The following is a 17,841-nucleotide window of genomic DNA, read 5'->3' as shown; positions in this document are numbered from 1 at the left end:
CATATTGGAGGATCTTTGGGTGCCTCCATTATAGTTGGCTCTTAATGTAGATCGTGAAAGACATGAATATATGACCCAATGTTGGGCTATTATTATATTGTGTAGGACCACCTGAGCAGAGATGCCTTGATGTGTCTGGTGGCGTATCATATGTTTGAAAATTTGTGTAACTTGAGTACTTTACATTTATTATTAGGTAAGATTGATGTCTCTTTTCCTGGACCATTGCAGAGTACTGGTAGAATTTGTGTCTTGGCCTGTTAAAGCATGGTGAGGTGATAGGAGGTTTGCTTGACAATGAGGAATGCCATTATAAGTGCATGCCTGCTGAAAGAGATGTGAAAGTGTTTTCAGAAACTTGTATGACAGAAGTAGTTCTGGCTACTTGAGATTAGCTCTGTATGAATTAGGTCTCAGACAGATTTAAAGTTGGGGGAGAGTTTTTAGCTCAACTCTAAAGGGGCACATGAAAGACTGAACGTCTAGCGTTGAGACCTTCAGGTCGCCAAGGTGTGGTGCCCGCACTGAACGGCGTTCACTGAACATCATTCAGTGAAAGAGCCCGACCTCCTGTCTCTGAGCATGCCGAACCTGACGAGCGTAGTCAGGTTGACAGGCATGTTCAGTAGATAGTCGGGGACGGCAAGGACCCAGCGTGCACACGCATCGCTGGTCCTTGTCGGCTGTCCATTACCTGACTTTATGAACAATGCAACCAAAACCTCCTGGTTTTGGTCAGATTGTTCACAAAGTCGTGTAATGGATAGGCCCATTAAGTTGCTGTGTATAAATAAAGCTATCCTATTGTTCCTATTTCTTGCTTGACTCATAACTTTGCGTGCGTGTGTGTGTGGGGCAAAAAGTGATGTGAATGGTCGAAATATTCTCTGTAAAACTCTGCGGAACATATATTTACTAACAAACATTTTATTTATTTATTTTTTAAAGTGTTAGTAAATATGTGATTTAGCCCCAGAAACACAATATCGATTCAGATTGATTTAAAATCGATCATTGATTAAAACCAAGCATTAGTAAATATATCCCTTATTGTGTAGTTTATAAATATTTTGGGGTTACATATCTTGGACCAGACAAACAATAACGGCAGCTGCTCAATCAATATAGCAGTACTAATCAGGTGCATGACAGGGAGGGGTCATACTAAGTAGAAAAAGGAGGGGGATTTAACCCCCTATTGTTCCTCAGCACACTGAATAGTACTTGCAACAATATATCAAGACTATATGGTCATAGAAATTCAGAGATATTAGTTGCATGCATTTGCAAATACATGGAAAGCTGCTAGGCCTCGTCACGGCTTCTCTGTCACTAGCAGTCCTTAACATTAGGAGGTTCACGTCCGCGGCGCAGTGCACCCCAAAAAACGTCCAGCGCAGGACCCCCCCAGGGCATCACACGAAAAATGGAAAAAGAGTGACAGTGCAGTGTAAAGTATAGATGTGTAAGACTAATTAATGAGTGTTGAAAAAAGGGGTTAAAAATATATGTGAAATATTACATGAAAAAAATACAAACATGATGTAAAAAGCAACTATGTGTATTAAGTGGTGATGCCATGAGGGGGCCAAGCCAGCCCAGCCCCGGAGGCTCTACGCCCAAACGCTCACCCCAAATGTAAAATAAACCAATTATAAGGCCTCATGATAAAGGCACATATAGATTTTGTCAAATGTAAGGCCTCCTGATAAAGGCACATACATAAATGCATCCACATTGAGAGCCGTCTTGGACCAGATTCAGAGTTGTTCGCTATGCAGATATTCACGCGGTTGAGCATTTTTTGCTACTGCGCATACGCGAAACACAGAGAAAAGTCTCACTGCGCATGCACAAGCTGTAGTTTTACATGGCGTTGCAATTTCTCCATGAACGCACGGCCCATGGGCATTCCTGGGTGAAGTCGGGAGGTTGCCGAAAGTGTACGCAAATGGAGGCCGGACCTTGAGCGTGTTATGGGAGTTCCAAGGGTATGTCTGCGCTCGCGGCTGAGTTCCCAAATTGCCGAGCCACAGGCCATTTTTAGAGACAAGTTGATCTGGAATCTGCACAACCCAGGACTAACTCGAGAAGTTGATGTGCGTCTAATGTTGCGTCGATGTGGTGTGTTCTCAACCACCAGAAGATCTGCACACAACACAGATAGAAGTGGGAGTAGCAACATTTGCTCACTATTTCGGGTGGGGAGTCTGTTAGCAAGCATTAGCATATATTCCCACATAAATTGCGAGCACAATCGCAGTTGCGAATGCAAAAACGTACAACTCTCAATCAGGTCCATGGTGCAGAGAGGTATTTAGAGGTTGCTTTGGAGTAGGGGTGAGTGGGTTCGGATTTCTGAAATCCGAACCCCCCCCAAGCCCCCCCGATCCGAGTCCGATCCGAGTCAGGCTCAACTTTTCCCGCCTGACTCGGATCTGAGATCGAGGCAAAACGTCATCATCCCGCCTTCCGAGTCTCGCGGGTTTTGGATCCTATATAAGTTACCCGCGTCGGCGCCATTTTCTCACTCGGCTGTGGACAGTGAAGAGGGAGGGTGGGAGTTAGGGCTGGCTGGGCTGTGTAGTGTAGTGTAGTGTAGTGTAGTGCTGCTGTTGTCCACTACTTCAAAGTCCATAGGGGCTGGCTGTGTTGTGTTGTGCAGTCATTTCTCCATAGGGGCTGTGTCCACTCCAAAGTCTTGTGCAGTATCCCAGTCCTAAAGGGGTGCTGTAGTGTTGTCCAGGGGGTGCTCTGTCCATCAGGGGTGCTCCCCCCAAGTGCTAAAAAAATAATATATTTTCTGTGTTTGTGAATTGTGTGCGCAGTAGCCGCACGTGCATCAACAAAGTAGTGCCAAGCGTGCGGCTGTGTCATAAGTAAAGGGCCGGCTGGCTTGACCGTTAAAGGGTGCTGTAACCCCCAAAGTACACTCCAGTCCAAACCAAAAAAAAAATTATTTTCTGTGTTTGCGAATTGTGTGCGCAGTAGCCGCACGTGCATCAACAAAGTAGTGCCAAGCGTGCGCCTGTGTCATAAGTAAAGGGCTGGCTGGCTTGACCGTTAAAGGGTGCTGTAACCCCCAAAGTACACTCCAGTCCAAACCAAAAAAATATATATTTTCTGTGTTTGTGAATTGTGTGCGCAGTAGCCGCACGTGCATCAACAAAGTAGTGCCAAGCTTGCGCCTGTGTCATAAGTAAAGGGCCGGCTGGCTTGACCATTAAAGGGTGCTGTAACCCCCAAAGTACACTCCAGTCCAAACCAAAAAAAAAATAATTTTTTGTGTTTGTGAATTGTGTGCGTAGTAGCCGCACGTGCATCAACAAAGTAGTGCCAAGCGTGCGCCTGTGTCATAAGTAAAGGGCCGGCTGGCTTGACCGTTAAAGGGTGCTGTAACCCCCAAAGTACACTCCAGTCCAAACCAAAAAAAAAATTATTTTCTGTGTTTGAGAATTGTGTGCGCAGTAGCCGCACGTGCATCAACAAAGTAGTGCCAAGCGTGTGCCTGTGTCATAAGTAAAGGGCCGGCTGGCTTGACCGTTAAAGGGTGCTGTAACCCCCAAAGTACACTCCAGTCCAAACCAAAAAAAAAATAATTTTCTGTGTTTGTGAATTGTGTGCGCAGTAGCCGCACGTGCATCAACAAAGTAGTGCCAAGCGTGCGCCTGTGTCATAAGTAAAGGGCCGGCTGGCTTGACCGTTAAAGGGTGCTGTAACCCCCAAAGTACACTCCAGTCCAAACCAAAAAATATATATTTTCTGTGTTTGTGACTTGTGTGCACTGTGGCTGCACGTGCATCAACAAAGGAGCAGCGCGAAGCGTGCGCCTGTGTCCCATAAGTAAAGAGCCGGCTGGCTCATTTCTTAAAGGGTGGTGTAACCCACAAAGTGCACTACTCTCCAGCAAAAATAAAAAAATATTTTCTGTGTTTGTGTGCGCTTTAGCCGCACGTGCATCAATATAACATAAATGGAGGACCAAACTTTCTCCGATAAAAATAAAATAGATAAAGATCAAGAACCACTTCCTCCTAGTGCTGTTGCTGCTGCTGGGAGTTGTTCATCATCCCAGAGAGGAAGTAGGAACATCACTACTTTTACTAAACAATTGACCCTCCAACAGTCCCTAGTGATGAGGATGAAGTACAACAGCAGTCATCCTGAAGCAAAACGTATAACTGAGGTCTTGACTGCTATGTTGGTGTTAGACGTGCGTCCGGTATCCGCCATTAGTGCAGTGGGATTTAGACAATTGATGGAGGTAGTGTGTCCCCGGTTCCAAATCCCGTCTAGATTCCACCTGCATCCTCAAAGCAGCAGCGACAAGCGTGCGTCTGTCTGTTAAAGGGTGGTGACACCCTCAAAGTGTGCTACACAAACAATAAAAATATTGTTCTTTTTTTTTCGGTCTTTGTGAAATGTGTGGGCTGTAGCCGCACCTGCATCCTTAAAGCAGCAGCGACAAGCGTGCGTCTGTCTGTTAAAGGGTGGTGTAACTCTCAAAGTGCTCCAAAAAATAAAAAGCAATTTTTTTAATGTGTTCGTGACTTGTGTGCGATGTAGCCGCACTTGCATCTTCAAAGCAGCAGCGACAAGCGTGCCGTCTGTCTGTTAAAGGGTGGTGACACCCTCAAAGTGTGCTCCACAAACAATAAAAATATTCTTCTTCTTTTTTCTGTCTTTGTGAATTGTGTGGGCTGTAGCCGCACTTGCATCCTCAAAGCAGCAGCGACAAGCGTGCGTCTGTCTGTTAAAGGGTGGTGTAACCCTCAAAGTGCACTCCACAAACAATAAAAATATTCTTCTTTTTTTTTCTGTCTTTGTGAATTGTGTGGGCTGTAGCCGCACTTGCATCCTCAAAGCAGCAACGACAAGCGTGCATCTGTCTGTTAAAGGATTACATCGGTGACAGCATCCAAGTAGGCATGTCAGACAGTCCATACCTGTACTGGCAGGAAAAAGAAGCAATTTGGAGGCCCCTGTACAAACTGGCTCTATTTTACCTGAGTTGCCCCCCCTCCAGTGTGTACTCCGAAAGAGTGTTTAGTGCAGCCGGGAACCTTGTCAGCGAAAGGCGTAGGAGGTTGCTTCCACAAAATGTGGAGAAGATGATGTTCATAAAATGAATTATCAACTCTTCCAGGGAGACCAGCCTCCAGAACGTACAGAGGGACCTGTGGTTGTGGATTCCAGCGGGGATGAATTAATACTCTGTGAGGATGAGGATGTACACACTGAAGAGGGTGAGGAATCGGTGGATGAGGAGGATGAGGATGACATCTTGCCTCCGTAGAGCCAGTTTGTGCAGGGACAGATTAATTGCCAGCTTGTTTTGTGGGGGCCCAAACGAACCAATCATTTCAGCCACAGTTGTGTGGCAGACCCTGGCGCTGAAATGATTGGTTTGTTAAAGTGTGCATGTCCTGTTTATACAACATAAGGGTGGGTGGGAGGGCCCAAGGACAATTCCATCTTGCACCTCTTTTTTTTCTTTGCATTATGTACAGTTTGGGGCCTAGTTTTTCAAACTGCCATCCTGTCTGCCACTGCAGTTTCACGCCTAGATGGGTCACGTGTTTGTGCCGCCCACTCGTGTCGCTTAGCATAGTCATCCAGCAACCTCGGTGCAACCTTTTGGTCATAAAAACACTATTGTGAGGTGTGAGGTGTTCAGAATAGACTGGAAATGAGTGGAAATTAAGGTTATTGGGGTTAATAATAGCATAGGAGCAGAAAAACCTACAAATTCTGTGATTTTAGCTGTTTTTATGCTTTTTTTCAAAAAAATACAGATCCAAAACACAAAACCCAGAACCCAAAACACGGACGGGTGGTTTTGGCAAAACCAATCCAGATCCAAAACACGAAGAAAGATCCAGATCCAAAACCAAAACACAAAACACGAAAAGTGGCCGGTGCACACCCCTACTTTGGAGGAATATTTATTTAAAAGATAGTCTGCAAGTTATTTTCACAGTCATTGATTGTAGTGAGCTACTCTAGTGCACAATGTATCCTGTCTTAAATTGGGGTATGCAAGCGCAAAGGCAGTGTATTTCCATTTGTAAATGCCGTCAGAAGACTTGAAAAGTTCATATTATTGCATTTCAAACACTTTACAATTTACTATCAATATGTTGCCTATTTGAAGTAATCAGAATAAAATAGACTAATTTTTTCACATATAATTGGTGTTATTGCTACTGGGTCTATTTGCAGCTAATCTTGTTTTATGGCTTCTCTTTTTGACAAACATACAGTTTGGCTATTTATTGGGTGTGTGATGAGAGACATATCACTGAAAACATGATATTGTACATATGTATGACATCTTCAGCTTGTTCTAAAGAATTGAAAACTTCTTGTTTTTCAGCCTGTAGCTACACAGTCATCTCTGGGCTTATAGGTGAGGATGTAATTCTGCCTTGTACTGTCACACATAAGGAGGACTTTTCATATAATAAAGTGAATGTTTTGTGGAGCATGAAGGACCTTCGTGTGCACTCTTTCTTTTATGGAGAATTTCAACAGTCTCTTCAGGATGACAGATTTACAGGAAGAACTCAGCTTTATTCTAAAGAGTTTTCTAAGGGAAATTTGTCACTGTTACTAAAAAATGTACAATCATCTGATGCTGGGACATATAAATGTCTTGTAATTCTCGAGGAGTCTTTTATTTTTGAAACAAGCATTGAACTTGTGACCCAAGGTAAGTTATCTATACAGTATGTATATGGCATAGTTTACAAGTGATATTATATCAGTGATAAATTGTATATAATACACAGGTGATCTTAATAAATAACTCTCCTAAATAATAGGTGTATAAATCAGTGACTTCAACATAATTTACAGTAGGGAATGAATTAAGGTGCACACACACAACGATTTTTTGAACGATTATCGTTTATCGTTCAATCGTTACAAAAATCGTTCACTTTCTGAGTTAAAACGATGAACAATTATCATTCATGAGCGTTCACGTTTGTAGTTCAGCCAGACTGACCAACTCAACGATTTTCAGTAAGGGAATATGCAAAAATCTTTTGTAGTTTAAAAAAATAATTCGTTCATTACATTTACTGTATATACTCGAGTATAAGCCGACTTTTTCAGCACATTTTTTGTGCTGAAAAAGTACCCCCTCGGCTTATACTCGAGTGAAGTGTAGCGCTGACCAGACGGAGTTCGGTCAGCGCTACACAGCACAAACACACAGCCGCCGGAGCCGGCAGCTGCGTGTTTGCTGTAATCAGCAGCCGCTGAGAGTCTGTCAGACTCTCATCGGCTGCTGCTGCTGCTCCCACTGCAGGAGCCATCTTCCAGCTCCCGCAGTGGGTAATGGGAGAGACGTCATGAGTAATGACGTCTCTCCCATACAAAGCGGCCGGAGGAGCTGTTAGCGGCGGGACCAGGAGCGGGGGTTTCGGGTAAGTGATTTTTTTTTTTAATTCTTATTACTTTTCTCTCTACTGGGGGGGGGGGCTACAGGGGGCACTACCAGGGGGCGATTACTACAGGGGGCACTACCAGGGGGCAATTACTACAGGGGGCACTACCAGGGGGCGATTACTACAGGGGGCACTAAAAGGGGTTATTACCACTGGGGGAACTACAAGGGGGGGATTACTACAGGGGGCACTAAAAGGGGGGATTACCACTGGGGGTACTACCAGGGGGGATTACTACAGGGGGCACTAAAAGGGGTTATTACCACTGGGGGAACTACCAGGGGGGGATTACTACAGGGGGAACTACCAGGGGGGGATTACTACAGGGGGCACTACCAGGGGAGGATTACTACAGGGGGCACTAAAAGGGGGGATTACCACTGGGGGCACTACCAGGGGGGGATTACTACTGGAGGCACTGAAAGGGGGGATTACCACTGGGGGCACAATCAGGGGGAATTACTACTGGGGGCACTACCAGCTGCTGCCATTTCCCACCCTAGGCTTATACTCGAGTCAATACATTTTTCCAGTTTTTTGTGGTAAAAGTAGGTACCTCGGCTTATATTCGGGTTGACTTATACTCGAGTATATACGGTAGTAAATGAACGATTTTAGTAAACGATGTTTGTTCATTTTTTCAGATGGACTATTTGAACGATTTTGCAAATGATTTGAACGATTTGAACTACAAACGATTTTTGACTGAATTAAAATGACTGAAATCGTACAAAACTGACTGCAAACACATCAGATGTCAGATAACGTTATCTGACCATCGGGAACGCGCATCGTTCATCTTTGAAACATGTCAGATATGTCAGATTTTTCTTCAGATATGAACGCTTGAACGATTTTTTAAATCGTTATCGTTCATATCTGAAGAAAAATCTCACCGTGTGTATGCACCATTAGTATTATGAACAACATGATTGCCTTATGCATTGTAACAATTTTATTTCCAGTATTTGTTTTACACAGAAATCAAATTATTAGTGCTATGAGCAGAAGTAGCACATGGTAATATCAGAGAAACACAAAGTAATAAAAACAGCAAAATCCCATGAAATACACAGCTGAGTAGGGGCGGTGCATGGTGTTTGGCGTGTTTGTGAGATACATTTCCCACAAAGTCACGCACCGGCGTGCACCTCATCAATTGTAAACATGAAGCATAAAAGAAATTAATGCTGCGATACAGCAATATACATAAATGTACAGCTGAGCAGCAATATTTAGGTAACGATTATTTTCAACATTAATCGTGTGTACTAGTAACATGGTATCTAGGCCTCATTGGTACATATATTAATGGTATTAGACTTATATCTTCAGAATCACAGAAAAATATGAGTCACGTACTGTACAGAGAGTATATTAATTTCATTGCTATACAGATAAATATATTAGCAGCTATAATGTGCATGTAATTTTCAACAATAGTTATGTATTGTATAATAATCTAGTATCTATTCCTCAGTAGTTAAATAATGCATGTGAATTTATAATGGCCTTGAGCTCATTAGTTAGGATCACAATAAAGCATAGGTAGCATGCACAGACAATTGTTCATATCAGAATTTTAGAATCACAGTACAACATGGGTAGCATGCGTAGAAACTGGTCATATAGCTACTATGCAGATAACTATAATGGTGATCATGCTGTGTTGTGTAGGACAGGTATTGCTAGAAAAAAGGTAGAGGAGATAGTGCCCCCACCTAAGTATGGAAAAGATGGCTACTGCACAGTGTATGTCTAAGCAGTGAATACTCTGTGAGCGGATCCTCTCCTGTACATGGAGGTAGACTGATAGTAAGCGAGGCATCTGCTGTTAGAATATCATATAAGTGGAACTATAACAGCCCAAGTTCACTGTCCTGTAATAAATCTAATGAGAGTGTGTGATTAAAAAGAATATAGGAAGAAATAGCCTACTGTAGGTGGAGAAATAGGTGTGACAAGGAGAATTGCATCAGGATGCTGCTCCCTATGATGTGTGATAATAGTACAGTGAACCATGGATGAGTGATCCTGTGCAATCCCTGGTTCACAGAATCAGAGTAGAAGGAGGGTATTCGATGTGAGTCAGCTACACCTCACCAGGAGGCTTTCTCAGTGGGTGGTCCGGCGAGATGCATGTCTGGGCTGCATCACACGGAGTTCCCAAGTGCACTGGAGAACTCCCACAGCTGCACCACCTCTGGTAGCAATACTTTTATACAGGTATCTTTCTCTCCTTTATTGGGCCATTCAGTGCGGAGTGCACCCGTTTTGCTTGTCCCTATGCTGCTCTAGCATCAGGGCAGAGAGGTGTAACTGACTCACACATTATCCCCTCCTTCTACTCTGATTCTGGGAACCAGGGATGGCACAGGATCGCTCACCCATGGTTCACTGTGTATATATTAGATATGTGCACCGACCCACTTGTTTTGGATCTGTATCTCCTTTGAGATTTCGGATCTGGATTTGGTTTTGCAAAACTGCCCTTGCGTCATACTTGCCTACTTTTGAAAATTAGTTTCAGGGAGATTATAGTCGGTTGTAATATGTGCCTTCGCGGGAGGTGTGCCATGCTCTGCCCAAAGGGCGTGTCTAGCTTTACCTATCTGCATATCCATTTGGTAGTGGATAGATCCCCTTCAGTAGATGTACCCTGTCGTCATCACTCACTGTCCAACATCATTAGTTACTATCCATGTGCACATGGAGGGGAAATATAAACCTGTGACGAGTGAAGCGTGGCGAGCGAACAAATTTCTACTTTTGGTGTCCTTTATGTGCATGGAACCGCACTTCCGCCCCCACTCTACGTCACCTCCAGGTACATCTACTGAAAGGGATCTATACACTACCATATCTATTTCTACTCAGGGGTGAGATGCCAGCAATAAAGGGAGATCAGGGTTGTATACTGCAAAATGCATGTGCTGGGGATTGCGGGCAAGAGTAACGGACGGCTGTCCAGTTGCTGTGTGTTGGCTGATGTCTCCATGCTGTTGCAGCAGTGCAGGATGTGTCATATATCATTACACAGTTCCCTCTCCTCTATATAATACCACAATAGTGTGTGCTGGGAGCTGTGCTATTCCCCCTCATATATCATTGTACAGTCCCCTCCCCCTATATAATAATACCACATAATGTGTGCTGGGAGCTGTGCTATTCCCCATCATATATCACTTTACAGTCCCCTCTCCTATATAATAATACCATATAATATGTGCTGGGAGCTGTGTTATTCCCCCTCATAGATCACTGTACAGTCCCCTCTCCTATATAATAATACCACATAATGTGTGCTGGGAGCTGTGTTATTCCCCTTCATAGATCACTGTACAGTCCCCTCCCCTATATAATAATAATAATAACAACACATAATATAAGTGTTTATTGGAGCTGTGTCCCCTCCCCAGGCCAGTGTGCAGTCTCCAGTTACTTGCCTGGTACACAAGACTCTGCTGCTACTGCTGCGTTCACGTGGCACTGGCTGCCGCGGAGGAGGAAGCGGGTCCCGCCGCATTGATTGTGGAGAAGAGGTAAGGGCACTGTGGCTGTAAAGGTAGTGCTGCCACTGCACAACACTGCCGCGCACACTGAGATCGGGCTGGGTTAGGCGGCCGGCCACCGCTACTCACTCCCAAATCCGCGGTGGTTGGCTTATAGTGAGCATGACTTCCACACACGCGTGTCATGCAATCTCAGATCCCCCGCGCCTGTCACATCCGGACTGAGTCGCGTATGCGCAGTCCGAATTTCTGACGGGGCAGTGGGGAAAGCGGGGGATTCCCTTTATATTGCGGGGTAGCGGGAGCTCCCACCTAAAAGCGGGAGGCTCCCGCAGAAAGCGGGAGGGTAGGCAAGTATGCCTTGCGTGTTTTGGATCTGTATTTTCTTGATAATTGATAAAAACAGCTAAAATCTCAAAATGTGGGCTTTTTTTTGTTCCTACGGTATTATTATCTTCAATAACATTAATTTTCAGTCATTTCCAGTCAATTTTGACCACTTCATAGCTCATAACATTGTTCACCAACATAGACCAAAAGCTGGCTGGCTAAACTAAGCAACCAACAGAGCAGCGGCACAAAGTTAACACACGGCAGTTATTTCTGTTTACAAATGTTTTGCAAATTAGTAATGTATTAGCAATAACCAATCAAACTGACTCGCAAGTACATTCAATAGAAAACAGTACAAAACAGAAATTTACTAAAAATTGTGCGTGGAATAACCTTGCTCAAAACAAGTAGTCATAGATAACAAGCTGCAAAAAAAAACCCCCTAAACCATGTGTGAATAGCAACAGCAGACATGAATGCCCCCTGCACAAGTGCACATGCCCCCAGCACATGCCTATTCTCAGTGCCCAATCTGTATTTCTCTCCTGGGGTTGCTGGACCACTGATGACTGGCACTCTGTGCCCATGTAAAGCCCTGTTCAATCAGCCTTTTTGTTGAGCAGTTCCCCAAAATCTCACCAACCATAAAAACAGAATTCCATACCTGTGGGTCAGATACAGTGCGGGTTGGATACAGTGCAGGATATAGTGTGAGTCTGATATGGTGCGGTATACAGTGTGTGGATACAGTGCAGGTCGGATAGGGTGCGGTCTGATATAGGCCCTGATTCAGACCCACTCGCAAGTGGGCGAACGTACGTTAGGTGTACGTAAAAAAATATTTAAATTCAAGGCCTCGCTCGTATTTTCGAACGCATATAAAAATCCGCCCCAAACTCAGACGACCCCTAACGAGCGTGCCAAATAGCGAGCGTACATCCCCGAAATGGCTTGAAGGGAACGCACGCACAAGTACAAACCGGAAGTGGGCTTGTCAGATGTCGATTACCTGCTCCTTTATTCTGCCTACCTCCCTCAGTCGTATCATGCCAATCAATGTATCAATTAGCTTAATTGTTTTTTTTTTTTAACACAATGCAAGAAACTTTAATCTTGTCCGTGTTTGTGTTTACCCGCAGAATACGTACGGCTTAAGCATTCGCTTTTATTGCTCAAAAAAACATGTTAGCCCAATTAAACAATTGTTCTATTTCTTTGGATCCCCGCATATTTCCCGGGGTTCATTTCTTTATTTAAATTTGCTTACGCATGTCACTGCATCCAGCCTATCATAACGCTCAAGAGATTTCTGGCCCTGTCGAACACATGACTCATACACTAACCAATAGAATTGCTCCTGTTAATTTCCCAAATACATTAGCCAATCAGAAAACTTTATCAAAAATGATTTTTAAGAAAAACACCATTGCCATCATGAGAGCCTCCGCAATCACCAGGCGCGAGCTCCTTGTGCTTACGGAGGTCATGGATAGGCGGATCACCAGCCAGCCTCCACCCATCACCAACCAGCAGAAGCGTTCCGCATATGCGGAGGCACGGGCCCGCCTGCGCTCCTTCGGCTCACGCCGCAACATCGGCCAGCTGGAGCGCAGGTGGTCGGACCTGCAACGGCGGACGCCCCGCTTGCTGGCATGCTTTCGCATGCAGATCGCAGAAAGTAAGTTTTATGTATTGTGGTTTTCATGTTTGTCTTTGTGGCCCTAACTGCGTGTGCATGTTTTCATGTCTGTCCTATTTATTCATTCTACTCATATCTGCGTGTGCATGTTTTCATGTCTGTCCTATTTATTCATTCTACTCATATCTGCGTGTGCATGTTTTCATGTCTGTCCTATTTATTCATTCTACTCATATCTGCGTGTGCATGTTTTCATGTCTGTCCTATTTATTCATTCTACTCATATCTGCGTGTGCATGTTTTCATGTCTGTCCTATTTATTCATTCTACTCATATCTGCGTGTGCATGTTTTCATGTCTGTCCTATTTATTCATTCTACTCATATCTGCATGGCCATGTTTTCATGTCTGTCCTATCTATTCATTCTACTCATATCTGCGTGTGCATGTTTTCATGTCTGTCCTATTTATTCATTCTACTCATATCTGCGTGTGCATGTTTTCATGTCTGTCCTATTTATTCATTCTACTCATATCTGCGTGTGCATGTTTTCATGTCTGTCCTATTTATTCATTCTACTCATATCTGCGTGTGCATGTTTTCATGTCTGTCCTATTTATTCATTCTACTCATATCTGTGTGTGCATGTTTTCATGTCTGTCCTATTTATTCATTCTACTCATATCTGCGTGTGCATGTTTTCATGTCTGTCCTATTTATTCATTCTACTCATATCTGCGTGTGCATGTTTTCATGTCTGTCCTATTTATTCAGTCTACTCATATCTGCATGGCCATGTTTTCATGTCTGTCCTATTTATTCATTCTACTCATATCTGCGTGTGCATGTTTTCATGTCTGTCCTATTTATTCATTCTACTCATATCTGCATGGCCATGTTTTCCCTGTATTTCATATGTTTGCATTGTCCTCATATCTGCATGCTTTTTTTGGGGGGGGGGGATTTGAACTTGTTTTTTGGCCAGGATTTGTGTTGAAACTAACCACAATTTGTTTAACATCTTTTAGGGGGCCAGCCAAGACTACGCCGTCAACGTCCGGCCAGACGGCGCTCACGGCCACTCTCCCCAACCCCCAGCCAACACTCCACACCCAATAATTCCCCTATTCCCCACTCCTCCCCAGCCTTCCAAGACCCTCTCCCTGAAATGTCGGGCCTCCTTCCCCACCGTCCCACTTCCCCCTCTCCTCCAACCACCCCTCTTCGAATTACCCCCTCCCCGGAGTCGGTAATTACCCCGCCCCGATCTTTGGGGAATGGAGGCACCTCCGAGGAGGACGATGGAGGGCCTTTCGGAGCTGGCGTTTTTTCTTCCGTTATGTTTTTCTTTAGGCTTTTTTTTAAACACAAACTGTTTGTATGTAATCATGTGTCGTTCCTTTTTTCGTGGTTTTTGGGTAGACTTTTGGTGATTTTGCAGATTGCCTTTACCTGTTACTGCTGATTTCAACATACACATATCACACCTGTGGGAATTTGTACATAGGCCTTGTATTTTTTGCAGCCCCCATTTCAGTTTGCTGTGTTTTTGTTATTTTTATTTTTTTATTTATTTGGGTGGTTTCGTTGTGTTTTTTATTTTTTAATGTGGTTTCCCTATTGTTGTATTAATCCACACACTTTTCTCACCCACAGAGGAACAGAGGCGTCGGGAAGATTTAGCCGACTGTGTGGTCCGGATGCGCCTCAATATCATCGGGGTGCTCGTGGCCCTTGACCGTATGTCGGTCCTCCTTCGTCAATAGTTTTTTTTTTTTGTGTTCATTTTATAAATAAATTGTTTTTTTCTAAGTAACGTTCTGGCTCATTCGTTTTTTAAAAAAAAAAGCAGAGCGCACGCTCTGAATGAGGGCCGGGCTCCATTTTCATGGAGCGTCCTCCTGGACGCTCGTATAGCTGTGGGTCACCACCCACAGGCTATACGAGCGTGCTTTGTGATGGCCGCGATGGTCGAGACCATCGCGACCATCGAATTTGCGAGCCGGAGCCTGCGGTTGAGGTTTTCAACCGCAAGCTCCGGAGTGATTTTGGCTCTATCAGAGCCAAAATCACTCCCACTGACATCACTAGTGATGTCAGTGGGCCGGCTTCTGACGGAAGGCGTTCCCGTGGGAACGCCCCCGTCAGGGAGGCACGCCCCCGGCACGCCCACCAAAGGGGGCGTGCTGTCAATCAACATTGACAGCACGCCCCCTTTGATCGGACACAACGAGCGAAGGACTTTCCTTCGCTCGTCGCGTCTGGCGCATGCGCACGACGGAGCTCCCTCCATCGTGCGCATGCTCAGTGCATAACATCGACCCACTTGCGAGCGGACAGCCGCTCGCGAGTGGGTCTGAATCAGGCCCAAAGATTGTTTACCCTGACATAAGTAGACTGTTCCTGCAAGGATTTCCTTTTTTTTACAGTAAGATTGTGTTTTGTATTTGTATGTAAAACAGCCACAAGAAACACATAACAGTAACAATGTCATTTCCCTTTTTTGGTGTAGTGTCAATTAGATATTTCTACATTTTACAGGTTCCTAGTTGGTGTGCAAGCTGCTTAGGCCAATCTTACAAAGCCAAATGATTGTACAGGTTTCCTTTTGGTGTGGGTTTGGAACCTGAAACCAGATTACATTTTAGCTCAACTGGCGTCAGTACTGGATTACCCCTCAGTCAAATGTAACGTGTGTGAACCTGGTTACACTTGCTGGTAACGTCCAAAAAAAGGAAGAACATTTCACTCTCCAAACATTTATTCACAACACAACTGATAAATCAAAGTGGTCACTCACAAAAAAAACACACAGTGATAATCTCAAATACAACACATACCAAACAAACAAAAACAAAAAACAACAAATCAAGAACTGGTTGACGAAGGACCATGCCAACATGATTCCACAAACATGGCGTTGCAATATGGGTTCCCGAATATATTCCCAAAATGTCCACATCCAGGTTTTGTAAGGGTAGCAGGAAGTAGTGAGCGTTGGAGTGCCAAAGATTATGTGAAACAACAGAAGATGGTGAAAAAAACATTAAATAATTAGATGTTCGCAAACAAACCCAAACACATTAGGTATAAACACTGTTGTTTTGTCAAAACTTACCTAAAAAATCTGGCCACCACATCATCGCGTATGGCCCCCCCACATACTGACCTCCGACCAACCTCGGGGGGGCCATCCTCAGGTAAGGCATCCTCTGGCTGCATTGGGACACCACTCCTTATGGCGATGTTGTGAAATATCCCACACAGGACCACAATTTTCGACACCATATCCGGCAAATACATGAGCTCGCCACCAGAGCGTTGGAGGCATCTGAATCGGCCTTTTAAAAGGCCGATACAGCGCTCCACCACTTGCCTGGTGGCTGTAAGTGCGGAATTATACTCACTTTGTGGGCCTGGTGTGGGAGCCAAATAAGGAGTGAGCAGCCAGGACATGCAAGGGTGTCCACTGTCTCCTGTGAAAAATAATAGACATCAGGAACACTGTGTATCAAGCTTAACATTGTTATGTACTAAAGGTCTCCACTTACCCAGAAGCCACGCATCACCAGCTTGTAGGTTGGTTAATTTGTGCCATATCCCTGATTGCCGGATGACGAAGGAGTCATGTGCACTTCCTGGTAATTTAGCATTCAGGGACAGGATCTGGAGGGGGGCATCACATACCACCATTACATTCAGGGAGTGATAGTGTTTCCTGTTGCGAAATATGGCCTCCAGCCGTGCTGGAGGCTGAAGTGGTATGTGAGTACCATCCACAACCCCTATGATGTGTGGGAGGCCAGCTATTTGGTAAAAATTGGCCTTGGCCACACTAAGGGCACCCATATCCAAAGGCATTTGAATAAAATGATGGAGGTGCTTGAAAAGTGCCTCCATCACTGCCCTCAGGATCCGGGAAAAGGAGGATTGTGAGATGCCCGCCACTATTCCCACCGTTGTTTGAAACGATCCTGAGGCACAGAAATGTAACACCGCCATAATTTGCGTAAGTGGTGGTATTGCTGTTGGACTGTCAATTTGCCGCTCAAGATCACTCTCTATTAATGAGAGAGTGTCTATGATGATTCTGGGAGGAAGACGGTAGCGTCTTAAAACCTCATCATCGGGCATTCCAAAAAGGGTGACACGTGTTCGAAATATCTGGGGCCTTGCATGCCTACGATGCCTACGCCTGGGACGAGATTGAGGTTGGTCGGCTTCCGGGAGCATGGCCAGAACAATCCGCCCAAGATCAACCTGAAATGGCAAGATTGGAATGTAAGGCTTTGGACCCACCCCAAAAGAAAATTAAGAACAACTTAGCTTGATGATACCATCCATTGCTGCTTACATGCCGGGGTATTGTCATGATACGTCCAAACTGAAATTAATCACAAAAATAATTTGAAAAATTGTAGTCTGTGCATTTATGTTTCTAAATTTTGTGCTAGACAAAACTTAAAATATGCGAAACACACATTTGGCCAAAGAGCAAAACGACATTGCACACAGTACATCAAAATGGGTTGAAATGTAAGCCAAAAATGCGAAAGGGCAACCACAAAAAATTTTACAGGATTAATAAGCATTTAAAAATGCGCTAATTAGTTCGCAAATACAAGTTAATAAACCAACTGAGAAAAATGCGCTAATTAGTTCGCAAATACACGTCACTATACAAACAGAGAAAAATGCGCTAATTAGTTCGCAAATACAAGTCACTATACAAACAGAGAAAAATGCGCTAATTAGTTCGCAAATACAAGTCACTATACAAACAGAGAAAAATGCGCTAATTAGTTCGCAAATACAAGTTAATAAACCAACTGAGAAAAATGCGCTAATTAGTTCGCAAATACAAGATAAAAAATGGACTTACCAAGAGCAAATATATAAGAT

General features: G+C 44.2%; 1 protein-coding gene across 1 annotated transcript in view; it reads left to right on the top strand.

Annotated features, from left to right (window-relative positions):
• The window catches only part of LOC148517859 (CD276 antigen homolog), an 83,105-nt gene that overhangs the window by 29,105 nt on the left and 36,159 nt on the right, over positions 1-17,841 (top strand). Inside the window, exon 3 of the mRNA XM_088478133.1 lies at positions 6,377-6,712. Within this exon, the coding sequence (XP_088334259.1) occupies positions 6,377-6,712 (336 nt within the window). The remainder of the gene's footprint in view (positions 1-6,376; positions 6,713-17,841) is intronic.

This window comes from Taudactylus pleione, unplaced genomic scaffold (assembly GCF_031769625.1).
Source record: "Taudactylus pleione unplaced genomic scaffold, aTauple2 ptg000207l, whole genome shotgun sequence".
Taxonomy (NCBI): Eukaryota; Metazoa; Chordata; class Amphibia; order Anura; family Myobatrachidae; genus Taudactylus; species Taudactylus pleione.
Note: the sequence above shows the minus strand (reverse complement) of the source record. Positions and strands in the feature narration are given on the sequence as shown.